The 22,759-nt window shown below is 41.6% G+C and overlaps 1 protein-coding gene across 1 annotated transcript; it reads right to left on the bottom strand.

The window, feature by feature from the left end:
* Nucleotides 1–1,455: 1,455 nt before the first annotated feature.
* On the bottom strand, nucleotides 1,456–21,792 carry GCDH (glutaryl-CoA dehydrogenase). Its single transcript, XM_044658438.1, has 11 exons — nucleotides 21,734–21,792; nucleotides 21,363–21,481; nucleotides 17,963–18,106; nucleotides 17,623–17,685; nucleotides 10,543–10,713; nucleotides 8,919–9,048; nucleotides 8,429–8,645; nucleotides 7,905–8,008; nucleotides 7,393–7,518; nucleotides 5,559–5,719; nucleotides 1,456–2,033 (listed from the first exon to the last, which is right to left on the bottom strand). Exons 2-11 carry the CDS (start codon nucleotides 21,460–21,462, stop codon nucleotides 1,960–1,962), a joined length of 1,290 nt encoding a protein of 429 aa, XP_044514373.1. The 5' UTR covers nucleotides 21,463–21,481; nucleotides 21,734–21,792; the 3' UTR covers nucleotides 1,456–1,959.
* Nucleotides 21,793–22,759: the final 967 nt, after the last annotated feature.

Here is a 22,759-nt window from a genome sequence, read left to right as displayed (position 1 = left end):
GTTTGTTTGGGTTTTTTTTGCCTTTTTCACCATTTGGCCTATTCTATTTTTTAGGATGTTATTTTCTTTAGTATTTTTGTGCCTTCTTTATCAAGCTGCTGCCTCTTTTAAAAATTATTTTCTAGCATCACTTTCATTTCTTTTCCCAATTTTTCCTCTTATTGGATTTTTAAAATCCTTTTTGAGATCTTCTAGGCCTGAGACTAATTCACATTTTTATTTTAAGGCTTTGGGTGTAATTGTTTTTTGACTGTGGTTTTAAAATAAACTCATCTTAGAATAGATACTAAGTTTCAACTCCAAGGCAGACGAATGGTAAGGACTAGGCATTTGGGGCTGTGACTTGCATTACATTTGAACCCAAGTCCTCTTGATACCAAGCCTGGCACTCTGTCTACTATGCTACTTACCTACCTCTTTGTGATCTTCTGAGTTTGGGTTTTAATCTTCCGTGTCACCAAAGTAACTATATGGTCAGGTCCTTTTTTTGTTGTTTGCTAATGTTCTTAGCCTATTTCTTGACTTCTAACTTTGTGTTAAGTTGAGGTCTCCTCTCTCCTAGGCTTTAAAGATTTTTTGTGCTGTTAATTTCCGAGCTAGTGCTGAGTACATAACTTTTCCATTCTTCCAAGTTGGTATGATCTAAGAAAAGGGTGGTCACTGCTCTCCTAGTCTATGATCTGGTCTATTAACATTCTTTTCTGCCCTGGAACTGTGACCAGGTTCCTTGATCCCCTGAGGCCACATGCTCCAGTATGCTAGTGCTCCTTTTTGCTCTGGCACTGACCCAGAACCATGAGTAGGCAATGTACCCAATACCAGCAAAAAGTCGCATATAATGTCCTTCTGACCAACTGTCCAACTCTCTTACTATCTGTAGGCTGAGAACTCCAAAAGCCATTACTATTTAGTTGCTCCCAAGGCTTGCTACTGTGCTGGACTGTGCCCCACTCTTACCCCAATGAAACAGACTTTTCCTGCCGACCTTCTAAGTTGTCTTAGGCTAAAAAATCATTTCATCCTATTCTTGTGTGGGTTCTGCTTCTCCAAAATTTGTTTTGAGTTATTAGTTTAAAGTGGTTGGGAGGGGAATATGGAATAACTCGGGCGAATCTCTGCCATTACTCTGCCATCTTTTGGGTTTAATTGTAAATATTTACCAGTCACCACAATGTCCTGTTATTCCTAAAATTTCTGTCCCATTCAATCCTCTAAACACTGGAACAAATCAGGCTTGAAGGACTTCAGTAATTTACATTTCTATTTTTTAAAAATTCCATATACTATCAAGTGGACAAAAGCCAAAGCTAAGGTATTTTGGGAGAAACATGGGCATTAGTTAATATTCTTAGCTGTCTTACAAAGTGATCTCCCCCGCCCCTGCAAAAAAATAATCCTATTTCTCTAGCAATTCTTTTTTTTTTCCTTATTCAGAATAAAAAGGCACGAGCACAGTTTTGATCAGCAACATGTGGTCTTTATTAATCCACTTGTTCCCAATCTGCTCCCAAGTCCAGGACACTGAATGATACTCCTGGAAATGAGTGGGCAATCAGTGGGGTCAGAAAGCATTAAAGGCATTATAGGTTTGGGTGAGAGATTTTAGTTAACTCAGTTACAAATCAGCAGCTTCACAGAAGCTGCTCTGAAATTCATTCTTCTTTCTCTTACCCCCTAATTAAAAAAACCACTTGTTTCCTAAGTTATATAAAATTAATCATAGTTGGTGGGTTGAAAGGGACTGGCATAGTGTGTACAATCACATTCTTTCAGCATTTTAACAGAAGAGTTGATTTTAGAACAAGGCACATTGAGATTACAGAAATTCGTTTCTTCAGTTTCAATCTCCGTCTTCCAGAAAGGAAAGTAATAGCCACTTCCCCAGAAAAGCAGACTTCACACAAGATGAAATGACTACTTTTTCTGAAGGATGTTCATCAGCTCTTAAATAAAACAGGCTCATTTCCCACTAGTGAATGACTGAATTCCCGTGATAGCTCTTCCAAGGATCAGGGCATGGATGTCATGAGTACCTGAAGAAAGAGAATTGAGAGAAGCAGATTGTAGATTGGTTTAGCTGGCCTCAGAGTGGATAAAATTAAGAGTCTTCTTTTGCCAGTTTTCTCATTCTTTAAGTCACTGACATCTCTGATGATCTTATGTAAAGGCTCCAACTCACATGGTGATCAGAGTTGCTATAGTCAATACCTCCTGCCACAGTCAGACTGGAAGTCAGTCTTCCTTTAGGGAAGAACCTTTGACCACTTGGACATAGGTGCCAATGGAAAGCAGAGGGATTCATAACATCCAAACACAATCCTGACTTCTGAAGAGTCTTGTAAACTACTACAATGGGGAAAAATCCCTGCTTCTGACAGGCTTGAATGCACATCACATCTAGTGGCATATTTTGCCCAACATGAATACCTTAATCTTGAGAACTAGCCTTAGGCAGCACACAATCCAGACTATAGTCATACCTTCCTGCCCTAGCAAGCCCAAGGCCAGAAGAGTTGTTGTGTCCACCAAAAAAGTGTCGGGGCTTATTCCTAATACAATGAGGAACAGGAAACACATATTATACCCCACTTGAACTCAGTTAGCTTTTCCCCAAGCTTTTGCTTAGAATTCTAGTGATTTTGATCTAGTCCCAAGTATGCCAATGAATCACTGTAACTTTAGGCAACTCGCTTCTCCTTCCTGACTTCATTTCCCCTTTCTGCAAAATGAAAAGATGGAACCAGATCTCTAAGGCCCCTTCTAGCTCTAGAATTTTATTTTTTAAAAAGGCCTTATGGGGAGGCAGCTGGGTAGCTCAGTGGATTGAGAGTCAGGCCTAGAGACGGGAGAGGTCCTAGGTTCAAATCTGGCCTCAGACACTTCCCAGCTGTGTGACCCTGGGCAAGTCACTTGACCCCCATTGCCTACCCTTACCACTCTTCCACCAAGGAGCCAATACATAGAAGTTAAGGGTTTTTAAAAAATATATAAATAAAAATAAAAATAAATAAAAAGGCCTTATGGGTTAACAGGTCAAAGATATAATCCATGGAAAATGAACCACAGGGGACAATTATTAAGTTATTTTAAAATGTTCTACTCCTATCCCAACATCCCATTGTTCAATCCAACAAACATTTAATTCTTATTACATAAGAGACTTTGTGATAGCTACTCAGAATATGAGGACTAAAAAAGAAATGTTGCTAAACCTTCAAGAGCTTGTATTTTGCCAGGGCAGCTGGGAAGCTCAGTAGATTGAGAGTCAGGCCTACAGATGGGAGGTCCTGGATTCAAATCTGGCCTCAGACACTTCCCAGCCATGTGACCCTGGGCAAGTCACTTAACCCCCATTGCCTAGCCCTTACCACTCTTCTGCCTTGGAACCAATACACAGTATTGATTTCAAGATGGAAGGTAAGGGTTTAAAAAAAAAAAGAGCTTGTATTTTATGGTGTACATGTACACAAAGGTGTAATCACAAAGTATATGCAAAATATTTCAAAGTAATTTAAAGAGGGAGAGAGCATTAATGACTTGGGGGAGCAGCATCAAGAAAGACCTCAAGGAGATGGCACCTGAAAGATTCTTTGAGGGAATGAATTCAGGAATTCTAAGAGAGCAGAAATGAGAGAGAGTGGTAGAGATTAGGGACCACCTATGAAGTCTGGAGCTGGAATGTCATGTACAAGTTTCAGTGATAATAGCACTAGGTCTATCAAAGATATCAAAGAAAAAGATATGTATTTACTTATGGCAGCTAATCGTGTCAAAGCAAAAAACTGGAAACAGGAGTAGGGGCAGTATATCAATTCGGAATAGGTGAAGAAATGATGGCATATAAATATGCTATTATTATTTAGGCCTTTTAGTCATGTCCAACTCTGTGGCCTCCTCTGAGGTTTTCTTAGCAAAGGTACAAACAAAGAGTGTTATGCCATTTCTTTCTCCACTTCATTTTACAAATGAAGAAATTGAAACAAACAGTTAAATGACTTGCCTAGGATCACATCATAAATATTTGAGAGTGAATTTGAACTCAGTTCTTTCTGACCATAGGCTCAGTGATTTATCTACTTTGCCACCTAGCTGCCCAGCATATGAATATGAGAGAATAAATATTTTTGTGAAATTAGCAAAAATGAAAGACAATTTTAGAGAAGCTTGGGAAGACATATGAACTGATGCAGAGCAAGGTAAGTAAAACTGAGAATAGTTTATACAGTAACAATAACTAATAAAGAAAACAATTTCGAAAGACTTAACTCTCATCAGTTAAAATTTAACTGTTAAATGATCAATCTCTTGAGGACTCAAAAGGAAGTATGCTAACTTCTGATGGAGGAATCAAGGTGGATTTGTTTTTCTTGAAAATACTAGTTTGCTACAAGAATTGTATTCTTCTTTATTTGGGAAGAGTATATGAAGGAGAAAGGGGAGCAAGCAGCAGTGTTACCAAAAAAAGAAGAAAAGAAAGGGCCACTGATATTTTTAAATGCATAGAAGAGAATAGAAAGTAGTTAAGAAGAATAGCTTTGAAAGCTAATAAAATTTATCATATACTTTTTAAAAAGCAAGCTATACAGGGGGTAGCTGGGTGGCTCATGGGTAGTCAGGTCCTAGGTTCAAATCTGACCTCAGACACTTCTTAGCTGTGTGACCCTGGGCAAGTCACTTAACCCCCACTGCCTAACCCTTACGACTTTTCTGCCTTGGAACCAATACATAGTGTTGATTCTAAGATGGAAGATAAAAGGAATTCTTTATTTTACAACGCATTCCCTTTTTCTGACCAATTTTATATATGGAAATGATCTTTCTTGGTGTCTATAAAGTTCAAAATTAAAACAAAACTTAAAACCCTCAAAAAATAACTCCAAAGAATAGCTAGAAGGCCAGTTTGATCTGAACATAGCATAGATAAAGAAGAGTATTAGGAAAGTAGCCTAGAAAGGCAGAGAGGAACTAGATTGTGGAGGACTTTAAAAGCTAGGATTAGGATTCTGTAATTTATCCTAGAAGCAACAGGGAACCACCGGAAATTTTTGAATAGGAGAGTTAATATTTTAAAACAGAGATCTATATCAGTTTGGCAGTTCTGTGGACAGAATGGAGAGAAACAGCTGGAAGCAGAGACTAATTAGGAGGGTAATGAAATAGTCTAGACAAGGAGTGATGGAGGCCTTGAACTAGGGGTCAGATACAAGATATGTCATGGAGGCTGAATCCGTAAGATACGGCAAATGACTGGTTATGGTTGATGGAGAGAGAAGAGTACAGGATAACCCCTTACCTGCAAAGTGACTAGAATGGTGACTAGAATGGTGGTACACCAAACAGAATGGGAGAAGTTTGGAGAAAGGGGTTTTGAGGGACAAATAACCAATTCCATTTTGGACATACACTGGTTTTATAGGTCAAAATTTGGCAGCAATTTGCCCAACGTCAAAAGCAGAGCTAAAACTGAAATCCAAGTCTCTTTCCCTTGCCAATTCACTGACATATTCAGAATCATGGAGGCCATGGGCCTTCTGTCTGGCTCCATACAGGGTCCTCACCTTCGTAAGTGTTTACAGCTTCCAAGTTCATGACGTGCCGGATCACATGATACTCATCAGAAATCCCATTCCCACCAAGCATGTCACGGGCCTGTCTGGCAATATCAAGAGCTTTGCCACAATTGTTCCTTTTCAGCAATGAAACCATTTCTGGGGTGGCCCTAGAATACATACACACACACAGTCATCCCACTGACTAGACTGATGGAGAAACTCTGACACCTTCTGTGGCTCCCTATAACCTACTAAATTAAATCCAAACTGTCCCTGTCCTTACCTGTCAAAATTTTGTCCATCCTTTGATGTCAGGAGCTGCCTCCTAGGTGAAACCTTCTTCTCCATCCCTAGTTAGAAGTGATTTCCCCTTTCCCTGAAGCCCCACAGTATCTCTCTCCTATGTTCAGATCCTGTTTCATGTTGCAATGATCTGGCTAGATGTTACCACTATTGCTGCCCACTGCTGCCTGATACCAGCATCAGTGCTAAGCACAGGATCTTAGACAACCAGGGTTTAGACAACAATCTGGGAATACTTGGTAAACTGAATTCCCCATATAGGAAAAGAAAGGATTGGACCCAATGATTTCTAAGGTCCCTTCTTGGCCCCTCCCATTGGAGTCAAGAACTCTATGACGTCCTGGGGCAGGGCAAAAAAATCTCTTAAGAACAAGAGACTAAATCTTGGGACCAGCTCTCTGTCCCCATCTTGACTGTGAGCTCTGTACTTTGCCACCTTCTTTGCCGTGGAGATATTGGGCTATCTGCATCCTAAGCTATTATCAAGGAAGCAGCCACAAGACAGCCAATGCACAAGTGTGTGAGCCTCACAATTCTAGTTCCAAATTACAGGGAGTTGGCATTGGTTAAGCTTACCTTAGTGAGTTCCTCGATGCGTTTTTAAAATTAATTAAAAAAAATAAACCTACCCAATACTGTCCTTATTTTATGATCTCTGTACACAAAGGGGTGTATGAGTTTTCAATATAGATTTATTAAAGTATGTGTATATTAAGCATTGTAATGTGTACATACACATTAGATTTTATTTCTATGTTACCATAATTTTCTGCTAATTTAATAAATCTAATGCAAATGTCTCATCTCAAAAAAAAAAAAAGGATCAAAAGCCTGTGATTCCTAGGAACTGACTTGTTTGTATATAGCTATCCTTCATGCTAAGCAAACTCAAGAAAATTTAAGTTTATATAAAGGATCATTTGGAGCAAGATTTTGCCATCAAGTTCTTATAAAAAACTGCCCTACAGGGGCTGGTCACGTTGGGGCAAATTGCTTACCCACAAAGCATGTCCCTACTTCCTCCCTGAATTTTTATGAAGCTCGCCTATTAGTCTAGTTAAAAACAGATCATTAAGCCTCTTAGAGCTTCTAGCTTCTCGATTCTGGCCATCAGCTTAAGCATTTCATTTTGTATGTGACCTTTCCTGGTCCTCCTCAGGGATAAATGCACTTTGTACTACTTTGGAGGTACTTTGTATTTACCAGTCTATAAATATATATTGCCAAGGAGGAAGAGGACTTGGGAGCAGTAACTATTTCATTTTTGCCTTTCCACCCTGCAGTGCCTTGCACAGGCTTAAAAACTGTTTCTTGAATCAAACTGAAGGAAAGAAGGGATATTATAGGAAGGCAATATGTAATTAAAGGGTGGTAGCCAGGCTTGTTGTGCTAACATACCAGCTGAATGTTTATGGGTGCTTTCACAACCAACAGCTCTTCTCCCTCACCTACTGTACTCCTGGTGGACCTAGTTAGCCCCAAGCAGCCAGCCTCTACCTGACCAGCCCTTCACCCAGCCTTGGTCTGAGCCCCATACTTGTCCTGGTCCTTCAAGCGCCCAAGCTGCAGGCATGCATGTAGACCCAGGGTGATCTCTGTGAGCATATCAGCCAATTTCTTCTGGATGAGCTGATTTTTAGCCAATGGGACTCCAAACTGCTTCCTGGATACATGAGGGCAAGAAGAAGAAGCAAAAGCAGAACAATTAGAGATATCAGAAAAGACCACAGGCCTTGAGATGGCTGGAAGAAGGCGCCAAGGGAGCAATGGAAAACTTCTTGGAGGCAAAAGGACGCATTTCTACGATATTCGAACTGCTGCTCTTCTTCAACCTCACCCCTCCAGTCTTGGGCATGCTACCCCCAAACCCTAAGCTAGGCTCTGTCATGCCTTCTTTCATGCCTTTCTAAAGCCCTTCCACATCTACAATCGGGCCAAACCCGTCTCCTCCAGGAAACTTGCCCTGATCAGACTTATAATTTGGGGCCATCTGAGGTACTACCCAGGGTCAAGGGAGGAAGGGAGAAGAATGGTCCCAGCTCCAGTTACCTGTCTAGGGTGTACTGCCGAGCTGTATGCATACAGAACTCTGCAGCACCCAGTGCCCCCCAAGCAATGCCAAATCGAGCTGTAGTCAGACATCCAAAGGGGCCCTGTGGAAAGAGATAAGGAGCTGAGCAGCCTTTCTGTGGCAAGGGTTTGGTGGTGGATCTTCATGGGACACTGGAACATCCTCATCTAGGGAATTGCTAGAAAGAACCTTAAAAACCATCTAGCCCAATCTTATTTTACTGAGAAATAAGCAGAGGCTCAAGGAAGCTAAATGACTTGGTCAAAGTCAAAGAGTAAGAAGTAGCATCAGGATTGGAACTCATGTCCCCTTTCCCTAAACCCAATGCTCTTTTTTTCTATACTATGCCAAACCCCTCAAATCTTCCATTGATTCCCTTCAAACCTTTCTTGATTATCCTAGTGCCCATTCTCAGGGCCTGGGGACACCCATTACCCACGAGCCTCCCTCCTCCTCTCCTGTCCTTTATACTTGGCTGTGTTCTGACCCCGATGTCACTCACAGAAAGGCCAGATGCATGAGGCAGCAAATTCTGTTCAGGTACTTCCACGTCATCCATGAGGATCATTCCTGTGATTGAGGCCCGAAGTGCAAACTTTCCCTCGATTTTGGGAGCTGACAATCCACGCATCCCCTTCTCTAACAGGAAGCCCCGCACCTTACCATCCTCGCACACCGCCCAGACCACAAACAGGTCAGCCACAGGTGAATTAGTGATCCTAAGGGAAGGGATAGGGTATAGTTTTGAAGAGATTCCCCTTCTCCAATAAGTTCTCCACCACCAAAGACCCGTCCATCCTGTTCTGTTCTTCAAGCTTTCATAGGATGATAACATTTGAAGCCAGAAGGGACCTAAAATCATCATCTTAGTAGTCAAGCCCTCTTATTCTATAGATACTGAGCCTGAGTTCTAGAGAGAAATTTGTCCAATATTCAGTCAATAAGCATTGAAGCCAGGAGGGAGCCCCCTCCCCGCCCCTTCACCCTCTCACCAGGTCTTGGAGCCGTTCAGGGTATAGGTCTTGTTGGCTGCATTGTAGCGGGCCCTAGTCTCCATACTGCCTGGGTCACTTCCATGATTGGGTTCCGACAATCCAAAGCAGCCCAGGATTTCCCCCTTTGCTGTCAATCAAACCCATTGTCATAGAATTCCTATTTCCCCAAGGAATTTCTCCCCTCCCCCAGATCACCTCCCTGTAATTCCCATTCCACAGATATCTCCATGGCTTTTGGAATTTGCAAAGTTCTGACTAGCAGGCACCAAAGAGACTCAATAATCCTGGGCGAACTGGTGGTAGGAACAACGATCAGCAGGATGGATATCAAGGGGGCAATTTATGGGTCATGGGTTAATTTGTTGGGAAAATGTTTAGGGGTCTCAGGAAGGGGATCACTGGAGGGCTGGCAGGTTTGGGGGTATATTAATGGGGACAGGGAGTCCATAGTGGGTCAGCAGATTCAGAAAGACTTGTCTGAAATCTAAAACCAGATAGTGGGAAGGGAATGGGGTGGGGAGAGAAGAATTGCAGGAAGAGTAGTAGACTCAAGAAAGTAGACCACAGCGGGCAGCTGGGTGGCTCAGTGGATTGAGAACCAGGCCTAGAGATAGGAGGTCCTAGGTTCAAATCTGGCCTCAGACACTTCCCAGCCATGTGACCCTGGGCAAGTCACTTGACCCCCATTGCCTACCCTTACCACTCTTCTGCCTTGGAGCCAATAAACAGTATTGACTCCAAGATGGAAGGTAAGGGCTTAAATTTTAAAAAGAGAGAGAGAAAAAAATAAAGTAGACCACAGGTCTCATAAACTCAAAGAATTGGTAGGTCTGAGAGGGACCTTAGAAATTATCTAATTCAATTCCTTTATTGTGTGGATGGTAACATTGAATCCCTGAGTAGTTAACTGACTTGTCCAGTCACACAGCCAGGAATAGAACCCAGATCTCTTGACTTCAAAGTCAATGTTCTTTTCACTAGACCAGGCTGCTTTTTGCTCAAAGGACTCAGGGAAGGCCAGTTGAGGAGGGACTCAGGGATCCTTGAAGAGTGGGTAATATTAGGAACTGAGCCTGGAAGAAACCTCAGAGGCCATCTAGACCCACCTAAACTCAAATAAGAATGCCATACATCATTTACCCAATAGGGAGTCACTCAACCTTTTTTTGGAGACCTCTAGGGGGCCCAACTAACTCCCTGAGCATCCACTGGACAACTCAAATTGTTAGACAGCTTTCCCCAAAATCAAGTATAAAATTTCCTCTCTGCATCTTCTGCCTTTTACCCCAGTTCTGCTTCTCTGGGAAAAATCAAAATAAACTAACTCCCTTTCATGTGATAGCCCTTCATATATTTGAAGGAAGCTCTCCTTTTAGCCCTTAAGTTTTCTTTTCTATAGCAAAGGAAGGCAATTAGGGTTCCAAGGCTGGTCAGTTGGGAATGGAGCACAAGGGTCCAAGGAAGAGAACCGTTCAGGGGTCCTGAATAGGTTAGGAAGTTCTAGAAAGATCAAGGCATCTGAGTCACTCAATAAGGGAGAGGCTAAGTTAGAGCCCTTGGAGGGTCAGTGGGGTCAGGAAGATGGATGAAGACTCCCATATTCCAAGTGCATTGCTCTCACCAAGACGGGGCAGGTACTTTTGCCGCTGCTCTTCAGAGCCATAGGCATAGATGGGGAACATGACCAAGGAGGACTGGACGCTCATGGTTGACCGGAAGCCACTGTCTACACGCTCTAGTTCCCGAGTCAGAAGTCCATAGGCTACATTTGAGGTCCCAGCACAGCCATACCCTAAAAGAACAAACACAGTCCATCAGATAAGCTGGGTCATAATCTCCAGGAACTTCTGGAGGAGAACAATCACTGAGCTGATAGAAGTCATTCTATCACCCTCGGGCTGGCCCATGGGGATGAATAGCCCATGGTTCAGACCCAATTCCCAGCCCCACAATTCTATTTTTTTTTCAATTTTTCCCATGGTTATATGATTGTTGTCTTCCTCCTCTCTTTCTTGTACTCTCCCAGAGGGGACAAGCAATTCCACTGGGTTATACATATATTATCACTCAAATCCTATTTCCATATTTTTATTTTTGGAATAGAGTCATCTTTTAACACCAAAACCCCAAATCACACATCCATATAATCAAGTGATAAATCACATGTTTTCTTCTGTGTTTCTGCTCCCACAGTTCTTTCTCTGGATGTGGGTAGTGCTCTTTCTCATAAGTCCCTCAGAATTGTCCTGGATCATTGCATTGCTGCTAGTAGAGAAGTCTGTCACACTTGATCATCCCACAGTGTTTTGGTTATTGCGTATAATGTTCTCCTGATTCTACCTATTTCACACCTCTTCAATTCACATAGGTCTTTCCAGTTCTCCCTGAAAACCATCTTGTTCATCATTCCTTATAGCACAATAATATTCCATCACCAGCAGATACCACAATTTGTTCAGCCATTCCCCAATTGAAGGGCATCCCCTCATTTTCCAATTTTTGCCACCACAAAGAGCGCGGCTATAAATATTTTTGTATAAACAGAACCTTTCCCATTTTTAAAAAAAATCTCTTTGGGATACAGTCCCAATAGTGGTATTGCTGGATCAAAGGACATGCATTCTTTTAAAGCCCTTTGGCCAGCCCCACAATTCTTTTTTTTTTATGTGTTTCTTTTTTTTTTTTTTTTAAATGCCTTACCTTCCGTCTAGGAGTCAATACTGTGTATTGGCTCCAAGGCAGAAGAGTGGTAAGGGCTAGGCAATGGGGATTAAGTGACTTGCCCAGGGTCACACATCTGGGAAGTATCTGAGGTCAGATTTGAACCTAGGACCTCCCATCTCTAGGCCTGGCTCTCAATCCACTGAGCTACCCAGCTGCCCCCTAGTCCCTCAATTCTTAAAGAGGCTGAAATTTATATGTGTTCCAGCTAACTTCATTGTCAATAATTGTTGTCCAGCATGAAGTACAACAAGCTGTTGGCAAAGAGATCTCTGATGCCTGGTGTTAAGAATAAATGAGGGTTAAATTGTAACATGGTATGATTTTAGGATGAAGTCACCTAAAGTTCTTTTACTTTTGCCAAGAACCGATGCATATAATTGAACCAAACCTAAACAGACTGTTCTGTCAATTATATTCCAACATTATTGATGTATATAAATCCCGATAAAAACTTTCCAATGAAGAAACAACTGGATCCAAATTCTGAAAAATAAGTCTTGAGAAATAGTTGAATCATGCCCAAATTACTTTTGGATTACTACTTTGTTACCTGGATCAAAAAACTTCATGGTCTCTTGCAGAATGCCTAAAGGCATATACTCTGTTTTTTGTTTGTTTGTTTGTTTGATTTTATTTTTTAACCCTTACCTTCAGTCTTAGAATCAATTCTGTGTATTGGTTCCAAGGCAGAAGGGTGTTAAGGGCTAGGCAATTGGGGTCAAGTGACATGCCCAGGGTCACACATCTAGGAAGTGTCTGAGGCCAGATTTGAACCCAAGACTTTCCATCTCTAGGCCTGACTCTCAATCCACTGAGTCACCCCATAAATACATATACTCTGGATGCTGCTATGTTTCCTTTTGGGAACTCTCAGGAGGAAAGGCACCTGCTGTGGCTTCTATGTGCCTTCAGTTTTAGGAGAGAGATGGAGGAAAGGGGCAGTTGCACTTCGTGTTGGAAAAGAATCCCAAGTTAAAGAAATCGATTCTGTAATAATAATGATACTGGCTTGATAAAAAGAATTAAGCCAATCATGACTAGTTATTATACAGATAAGCCATGGCCATGTGTTAAGCCAGGGGTTGGCAACGTATGGCTCTTTCTGCAGGAGCCATAAAGTCAATTTTTTTTCAGGCGCTGTTACAGGAGCGCACTGTGAGCACTGTACGGCTCTCAATCCACTGAGCTACCCAGCTGCCCCCAATGGATTATTTGTGGCGTTTATGGTTCTCATGGCCAAAAAGGTTGCAGACCCCTGTGTTAAGCAATATCCTTTGTTTGAAGCTCAAACTGAAGGAATATTGCCAGTAATAGAAGATTTAGAAAAATATTAAGAAAATCCCCACGTAATACTCCTACCCTACTGGTAAGAAAAGGAGGAAAATTAAATAAAGGTCAACCAGTATATCACTTCATATGAGATTTAAGAGCTATAAATAAGTATGTTATTCCTATAAATTCTTGTTTGCTCTTACTTAAAGGATTTCTCAAGGGTTTCATGAATCCTCTACTATCTTTTTAGAGACTTGCAAGAAAATTTAAAGTTGCTTTTTTCCCAAAAGGATCTTCCTTTCAATATGGAAATGATTTATTGATAGCTTCTGAAACTGAAGGACAAAATAAGATCGAAACTCTTGCTTTGCTTAGGTTCTTAGCTACACAAGGACGTGAAGTATCCTTGGACCAGCTACAATATTGCCTGTTAGAGGTGAAATACATAGGATGCTTCTTCTCTGAAACTGGAAAGAATGTATTGTTCCCCCCCCCCCCAAGTGAACCAATTCTAAGAAGGAGGATTCCACATAATACTAAAAAATTGCTGCACAATTTTTCAGTTTGATAAGGCTACTAGAGACAGTGGATTGCCATCTTTCCTGAAATTGTTAGGTTTTAATTCTTTTTTTTAAACTCTTACTTTCTGTCTTAGTAAGAACTCCAAGACAGAAAGGCAAAGGCTGGGCAAACAGGGTTAAGTGACTTGCCCAGTGTCACACAGCTAGGATGTCTCTGAGGCCACATTTGAATCCAGGACCTCCTACTTCTAGGCCTCACTCTCAATCCACTGAGCCACCTAGCTGCTATATTAGTCTTTAATTCTGATGCTGCATAATAATTCTTCCAATGCCTTAGAATATAAAGAAAACCTGAACAGGACTTTTTAACCTTAAAAGAGCCAAAGCAGGGGGCAGCTGGGTAGCTCAGTGGAGTGAGAGTCAGGCCTAGAGACAGGAGGTCCTAGGTTCAAACCCGGCCTCAGCCACTTCCCAGCTGTGTAACCCTGGGCAAGTCACTTGACCCCCATTGCCCACCCTTACCACTCTTCCACCTAGGAGCCAATACACCGAAGTACAAGGGTTTAAAAAAAAAAAAAAAGAGCCAAAGCATCTCCTCTAGCATTAGAAAGATCCGATATTAATAAGCCTTTCCATTTACTTTTCCATGAAAAAAATGGGGTGCCAAGATTAGAGCTATATCACTAATCCACAGCTTATTTCTCAATTTAATTGGACCCCACTCCACTGTCTTCAGGATGCCAGAATGCCTGTGGCATCCGCTATGGCGATGGCTGCTGGGACAATGGAGAAATTATAGGCCTTAACCTGAGGATATGTTCTCCTATTTGCATGTTCCCTGAGTAGCAATGGCTATGTCCATGTCTGAGTCCTTTAGATCCAACTTTTGTCTCTAAGTTGGCAAACTATTTGTGAACAAGCCCTATTGTCTTAAGAACTGGCAGAATAAGAGTAGGAACTTTTTTCTGCTGAAAGTTTCAAATTTTTCAAAAGATATAATCTCAACAGCAGACCTCTTTCTCTCTTCTCTTGAATGACAGATTTATTGTTTGTTTGTTTGTTTTTTAAACCCTTACCTGACCTCTTGGAGTCAATACTGTGTATTGGTTCCCAGGCAGAAGAGTGGTAAGGGCTAGGCGATGGGGGTTAAATGACTTGCCCAGGGTCACACAGCTAAGAAGTGTCTGAGGTTAGATTTGAACCCAAAACTTTCCATCTCTAGGCCTGACTCTCAATCCACTGAGCCACCCAGCTGCCCCCTAGATTTATTATTTTAATGTAAGGAAAGAAGGTGATTTCACCAGCTAGAGAATAAACAGAACTGAAACCAATTTAAAAGTTTTATCTACAATGAAATCCAAAAATGGAGAAAGAAAAAAGCAAACAGATTTTGCAGTTTTTAAGCCTTCTCTGGCGAACTCCCTATTATTAACTCTTTTTTTCCAACTTAGAGAAAAAAGGAGGCTTGTTTAGATCAGAAAGCAAAATCACCACATAACTAGTGACTTTTTTTTTGAATATCAAAACTGTTAGATGATTGAAATTTTTTTATGTAAGATAATTCAGAATGTCATGTGATTTGCCATTAGTTTTATTTTGTGCCTGTTTTAAGTAAAACTGTCAAGTATTTAGCTGGGCATATTTTGTATAATATGTATCATATCTTAACTGAATGATATGGTCACAGGGTAAAGCTGTGATGTGATAAATATGTAAAAGTTTTCGTTTTTAATGGATTAGTAAACTTGACTTCAGGAAAAGCCATAATATTAGACTGTTTCCACTTGAGAACTAAGATACATATGACTAGCTTTCAAGTGTTTTTCACTGGGTAAAAGTATATACTTAAAGGATTCATGAGAGCTGTAACTGTATCAGCAGTCTTAGAAGTTGGGCTAGTGAAAAACAATGGAAAAGGTCAAGGAAAGGTGGTGATCCTATAATGATCTATTTTAAACTTTATCCAGAAGCTAACAGAAAACTATTACATTTCTTTCACTTCCATCTGAACATCCACAGATGTCTACAAGTCTACCACCCAAATGCCTAAATACGCAGGCTTTGGAGAGGTTTTAGCCATTGCCGTCCATAGGATCTCAAGTTGGACTGATGCTTTTACAGATATGACTGTTTAATTTAATTAGTTGTCAGGAAACTTTTAAAATCTTGTTGAGTTCTCGCCGTCTCTCTCTCTCTCTCAAGAGACAGATGGGGTCATTTTACATAGGCAGGTCCTCACAGATCTTCTTCCTCTAAGACTCTTCCTCAGACTTATTCATACCACATACAGGGTCCAGGTAAAGATAAAAGGAAAAATGAGAGCTGAAGATGGAAACTCCCTGAACTTTCAGATGAGTTACAAGTAGATAAACTTAATGTTCTTCCTTGTAAGATTCATTTTATGCGATTTGAACTGGCTTCCATCACATGAACTAATTACTGGAAAGCCAAGGTGACTGGGTTTTGTAAGGTCCCATTAAATCATACCAAGTCTTATCATTGTGGGTTTATGCAGCATTAAGGTGGCTTGGAATCTGGAAAATGGGTCTAGTGGAAGAAAGACCTCTACAAATATGTCCAAAAACCAAGGTTCTTTCCAAGTACTGTTTTTTTTTTTGTTTTTTTTTTTTAAACCCTTAACTTCTGTGTATTCAAGGGTGGGCTATGGGGGTCAAGTGACTTGCCCAGGGTCACACAGCTGGGAAGTGTCTGAGGTCAGATTTGAACCCAGGACCTCCCGTTTCTAGGCCTGGCTCTCAATCCACTGAGCTACCCAGCTGCCCCTGTTTTGGTTTGTTTTGAAACACTTACCTTCTGTCTTATAACTGATACTAAGTATTAGTTCCAAGTCAGAAGAGCAGTAAGGGCTAGGCAACTGGGATTAAGTGACTTGCCCAGGGTCACACAGTTAGGAAGGCCAGATTTGTACTCAACTCCAGACCTGGCTGTCTATCCACTGAGCCACTCAGCTGCCCCTGTTCCAGGTACTGTTAATAACTGTTAGCCTGGTCAAAGACAATGAGATGGTGATTCAGAGATACATGACTGAATGGACCAAAATGAACAATTTGTGGACAATGGCCTAGAACAGACCCCTCTGACATAGAATTTCCAAGGGAAAATGCTTCCAGAAGCAGATGATTTCGTGAACTACATAGCTAAGCCCAAAATGAAAGAATAAGAAACTCAGTGTTTAAATAGACATTAATTGAATGTCACACACATGTTCACCCAAACTCTTAATATTATCCAGTATCCGAATTGCATTTGGGAGTTAGGGAATGGTACAGGATATTTTAAAGGATATTCCTTGAAAGTAAATAGTGTTCTAAATTTTCTGATTCAACCTTATAATATTATTAGTTTTGTTATTAATAGTGCTACTCTGGACATGTTGGTTATACACACATCCAAGAACTGTATAATCACAAGTCAACATGACTTTTGAAAAGATCTGAACTCTCTGAGAAAGTGATACCATATGGATAGGGTGCCAGGCCAGGAGTAAGGAGGTTCAGATCAATACTTGGTCTCAATTCTAACACCTAGAAAGTAAGTATTAAAAAAAAAGAAAGTGATACTGTAAAATAATGTCAAAAGGGGGAGTTTGCAAGGAATAAATGAGGGTTAAATCGTAATACAGTATAGTATTAGCATATACCTATACCTAAGGATCACCTAAAATTCTTTAGCTCCTTCCAAATCCCTATTTGAATCAAACCTAAATAGATTGTTCTGCCAATGTTGTTCATGTACCTAAGTCCTGGTAAAATTATCAATGGAGAAACAACTGGGTGACAATTCTGAAAAATAAATGATCAGTAATAGTTGATCTATGTATGAGCTATTTTTAGATACCTATAAAAATTACTACTTTGTTTCCTGCAAAAAGAGGGCTGTTGCTGATTTTCCTCTTAGACCCTGCACACTGCCCACAGGTATATTTTCTGGATGCTGCTATTTTTGTCTTTTTGGGAAATTTTCTATTACTTCAAAGACCGTCTCTATACATTTTTATTTCAACCTGACACTGGCACACAGTAAATTCTTAATAAACACCTATTTTTTTTTATATTGGGAACAAACTAGAGACCCAAACTTTGTCTTAGCCTCTGTCATTCAAGACCGCAAGCTCACAGGGAGGGACAAGAAACAGGAAGAAAGTTGGAATGTCTTCTACCTACCTTTAATGGTGGGGCCTAGCACACCCAGTTCTCCCATCTCTGAAACAATCTCCCGGTGAAACACTACAAGAATAAGAAGACACAGTCCATAAATGCTTGGACAAACCTGAGGCCTAATTCCAGCCCCTCCTCCTTCCCAAGTCCTAAGGAGAGATTCTAATCTTGTCTCTAGGGAGACAATCTTGTCTTCCAAGGCTTAGGGGGAAAAAAGACAAGACCTTCAGGCTCTCTGCCCATTATTCAAGGTATTCCCAACCCCAAAGGGCCTCCATTCTTAATTGTTCCTGAAGAAACGATCTTTTGGGGCTAAAGGAAGCCACCCTACTCTGAAGCCCAATACCTTCATTCCGATTAGCCAGGAGAATCCGGGGCATCAGCTTTTCCTGGCAGTAGGTTCGGAAAGTATCTCGGGTCAGGATCTCATCAGGGGTCAGTTGTGTTTCCAGAAGAAGTGGGTCCTGCCAATTGAAGGTAGGGCGGGAAGCTGAAGGGGCAAAGACAAGAGGACTTTAGGGTAAGGGGAATGAGATTCTGCTCATTGCTCAACCCACTCCCAGCCTAGTCTGAATAAAGAAAGCGATGGCTTTGTTTCTAGACTGAAATACTTCCCAAAATCAATACCCAGGACAAGCCATGTTTACATCTCTGAGTCTCAGTTTACCCATCCATAAAATGTGGATAATATTCCCTGTAGGTCTTCTCTATCAGAGTTGTTTTTTACAGTGTGAGAACTTTGCAAGTCTTGAATGGTTTACAGAAATGAGAGCCCCCATTATTCACACAGAAATTATCCCTCTTCCTTTCCCAACCCACTCATTCACAAGGCTTTGGTACTAGACATCATATTCTGGTTTGTTCATACATTTACTCATCAAATACTTCTAAAGCATTGTGTTTAGACTTGAGGACACACAGAGTTAAGGTAAGACAGAATTTCAGTCTTTATGCATCTTAGAGTCATGAAGACATTCCTTCATTCATTCAACAAATTTTGAAGTATCTGTGCTTAAGAGTCGGTGTTTACCTGAGACATAGTCCTCGCTCCTACTGAGCTTAAAACCCTAGTTGATGAGATACAAATCTAGATAAGTATAACACTCCCTGGGACATGTGACAGAAGTAGAGAAAGCGAGCTATGTGGGATGTGAGGGCCCCACATGCATCAAGTCCAGAAGCTACTATTATCTCTAGGATCACATAGAAACTTCCACTGGATTGTGAGCCCCTTCGGGGCAAGGACTGTCTTTTGCCTATCTTTGACTCCCTGGTGCTCATCGAAGTGCCTGGCACATAGTAGGCACTTAATAAATGTTGATTTGGTGTGGAAAGCTCTTTATACCCTGGGCCTGCCACCCTTTCCTCTCCACCCTTTCCTAATAATTCATCCCTCTCCATCATGCGGGACAGTCCAGCCATGCTGGCCTTCTTGTTGCTCCTCACACACAATACTCTGCCCTCCTTCCCTTCTCCATGCCTTTGCCTGTCCCCAGGGCTTATCCTCATCCCAGCTTCTTAGCATCAATGGTTTTTGTCAAGATACAGCTCAAGGGCCACCTTCTGCCTGAGACCTTTCCTGGTTCCCCCTCACCCAGCTGCTACTGTTTTCTCTCCCAAGGTTATGCTGTATCTGCTTTGTATGTGTTTTTGTACTATCTACATGTATACATGTTGTCTCCCTGAGTTGAATATAAGCTCCTTAATGGCATTTAATTAATTGATTTTGTCTTTATATCCCCAGCATCTAGCACTGTGCCTGATACCTAGTAAGTCCTTAGTAAGTGCTTCCAGCCAACTAGGTGGCACAGTGGATACAGCACCAGGCCAAGAGTCAGAGAAACCTGAGTTCAAATATGGCCTCAGATACTTCCTAACTGTGTGACCCTAGGCAAGTCATTTAACCCTGTTGGCCTCAATTTTCTCATCTGTAAAATGAGCTGGAAAAGACAATAAGCCACTCTAGTATCTGTGCCAAGAAAACCTAAAATGGGGTTACAAAGAGTTGGACATGACTGAAAAGACTGAACAATAACAAAATATTTTTATACGAGACACTGATAAGTAAGCGTTTGTTGACTGAGGAGAAGATGGGGATCCACAATTGGGGAAAGCTTCCTAAAGGCTCGAAGAATCATAGACTTAGAGTTGTAAGAGACCTTATCAGCCAGAGTCTAGTCTTCTGATTTTACAGAGGAAGAGACTAAGATACAGAATGGATAAGTTATTTGCCCAGAGTCAAAGATATAGGAAATGTCTAAGGTAGGATAGTGCTGGAACTAGGCTCTAAAGGATGAGTAGGAATTTAACTAGCTAAGAAAGGGAAGGAAGGAAAAGTCCAGACATCTTGAATAGTTTGGGTAAAAGCTCAGTGCAGGAGAGTGCCAGGGTTTTTGGAAAGAACAGGGTCCAGTTTGGTTGGAGGACAGTAACTCAAACTAGAAAGGTAAGGGTGGTGCTAGATGGTGGAGTGCCTGGAATGCAAGGCAGGACTGTAATCAACACCAAACATTTTTGAGCTAATGAATGATACATGTAGATCCATATAGAAGGATGTGAAAGAGAGGGGCAGGGGAGAAGGGGAGAGGAGAGAAGGGAGAGAGGAGATGGGATAGAGAGGAGGAACTAAAAGGACCTCACTCAGAGCAGTGTTTTTAACCTTTTTTATGTAATGAACCTCTTTGGCAACACCTCTGACCTTTGTTCAGAATGTTTTTTAAACAGCTACAGAAAATGCTACATCTTATTTTAGTTGAAGGTTAGTGAAAATAAAGATGTTTTTTGTTTTCCATCCAAGTTAACAGGCTCCCTGAAATCAATCCACACAACACCAGATTAGGAACTTCTGGCTTGGAGAATCCATTCCAAAAAACAAATTGGGATGGGGAGGTGATCAGGGGAGTTGCTTCAATCAGTTAAATTAAGCAAGAAGTTTTTGGTCTTTTCTAGGACTTAGACTGTATCATACTTTGGACACACTCTTTGGTACATCATGCAAGCCAGGATTCACAGTATGATAAATTGGTTGAATATCACTCTAATGGACTGTTTTGGGAGGAGCCACTCTTTTATGCTGGCCTATAAAATCCATGAATACTTCCCTGCCTCCATCCTTTTTATATATAAGTCCACTAAAAACACCTAGCCATTTTCCAAGAGAAACCAAAGGGCAAGTCTAAAGTTCCACAGGAAGATATCACTACAAGTATCAACAAAGGAAGTTTATTTCATCGTCCTAGAGTAACTTGTATTAAGTATCTACTATTTGCTAGGACCTGTGCTAGGCACTGGGGAATAATACCAAGACAAAAGTGAGCTACTTTCTGCTCTCTAGAAACTTATCGATTTAACTGTTTTACAGAAAAGGAAACAGGCCAGAGAATTAAAAAAAAAAAAAAGTGCAAGATCACATAGCTAGTAAGCAGCATAATCAGAATTTTAATCTCATTCTTTATAAACATCTGACTGCCTTTCTTGGATGGCCAAGTCCCGAGGCCCCCTGGATTCTTCTTGCATAAGGACAAAAGTGTTCAGGGGGATGGAAATCTGTAATAGACCAGGGAGTCGGTGAAAGGGATACTGAAATTGGAAAAAGGGTCGGTGCTTGTTACTAACTGAACCTGAGCAAATGCCTTTCCCTCCCTGGGTCTCGATTTCCTCAAATATAAAACGAGAGGTATGGTTTAAGTGACCTCTTATGCTGCCTTCTAGTTTTAATTCCTCGTTCTTCCCTCGTCTTTACTCACCCCGGGTCGCAGCCTGGACGGTTCGGCCCCTCACCAAGGCCAAAATTGGGCTGTGGACTTGGCTCAGGAGCCGCAACGTGGATATACCCTTCAGCGCCATGGGGAGGAAAGCAGGCTACCTGGAAAAGGAGGAAGAGAAACTCAATGTCCAGGTCTTCTGCCCCACTTCAGCCCCGAGACTCTGTCCTAGCGAGGACCCATTTCCCCGAGGGAAAGACTACAACGTGGCTTGAAGGGGCGCTGGAGTCCAGGTCAGGATGGCCGCTTCTACCCTAGCAGGGAAAACCGAAAGGATGCGACTTTCTACAAAACCGGACTACAAGTTCCTCCGCCCGGGAGAACCCCCTGCCCCAAATCCACCTGGGGATCACCTGTAAGGTTACAAAGTCCGAGAGTCAGCTAGATTTGGACCACAAAAAATGCAGTGGTACTGAAGGGGGAGGAGCACATTTCTGCCCCTTCATTGGTCCGAATGTAAGCGGCTCTGCCCTGAAGGGGCGGGAGTGTCTCTTCTTAAATGGGCAACAGCTAACCTTACTCTGATGAAGCCTAGCAGCGCTCACAAACAGAGCAGGCCTCTTTAAACAAGCCTAGCACAGTGAAGGAGCCTGGGCGGAGAGCAGGGGTCCGTTCTGATTGGCCATCGAAAGAGGTAACCTTTAACTGTCACTCCCATTGGTCCGCTATAGGGGCGTCCTGCCTTGAGCCTCGGAGTTTTGCATCCCCTGGGAGAGGCCCTGGTCCTAAAGAGCAAATGAATCCTGCAGGCAGTCAGGGGTCGCTAGGGTTGAAGCTCTGGGACTTTGACGCCCAGACTTTTCCTCCTTTCTGGTTTTTGGAGGCTCTCTCAGTCACTATCAGAGGCGCCCTAGGACCAGATACTGGACTCTGGGATCTCAGGGATGAAGAAGAGGCTCTGGACTTCTGAGAAATAATGCAATCGATTACATGTCCGCGTGTAATGTGGAGTGTTGGTCATTATTATTAATGCAAATGGCAATGATACCCCTCTTTGCAGATGATATGATGGTATACTTAGAGAATCAACCAAAAAACTAATTGAAACAATTAAAGACTGTAGCAAAGTTACAAGATGTAAAATAAGCCCAGATAAATCATCAGCATTTCTTTATATTACCAATAAAATCCAACAGCAAGAGATAGAAATAGAAATTCCATTTCAAATAACGGTAGAATCTGGTACTGGCTAAGAAATAAAAGGGTGGATCAATGGAATAGACTTGGGGTAAATGACTTCAGCAATCTAGTGTTTGATAAACCCAAAGATCTCAGCTTTTGGAATAAGGACTCACTATTTGACAAGAACTGGGAAAACTGGAAAACGGTATGGCAAATTAAATTTAGATCACTATCTCACACTCTATACCAAGATCAGG

Source organism: Gracilinanus agilis, chromosome 1, assembly GCF_016433145.1.
Source record: "Gracilinanus agilis isolate LMUSP501 chromosome 1, AgileGrace, whole genome shotgun sequence".
Taxonomy (NCBI): Eukaryota; Metazoa; Chordata; class Mammalia; order Didelphimorphia; family Didelphidae; genus Gracilinanus; species Gracilinanus agilis.
Note: the sequence above shows the minus strand (reverse complement) of the source record. Positions and strands in the feature narration are given on the sequence as shown.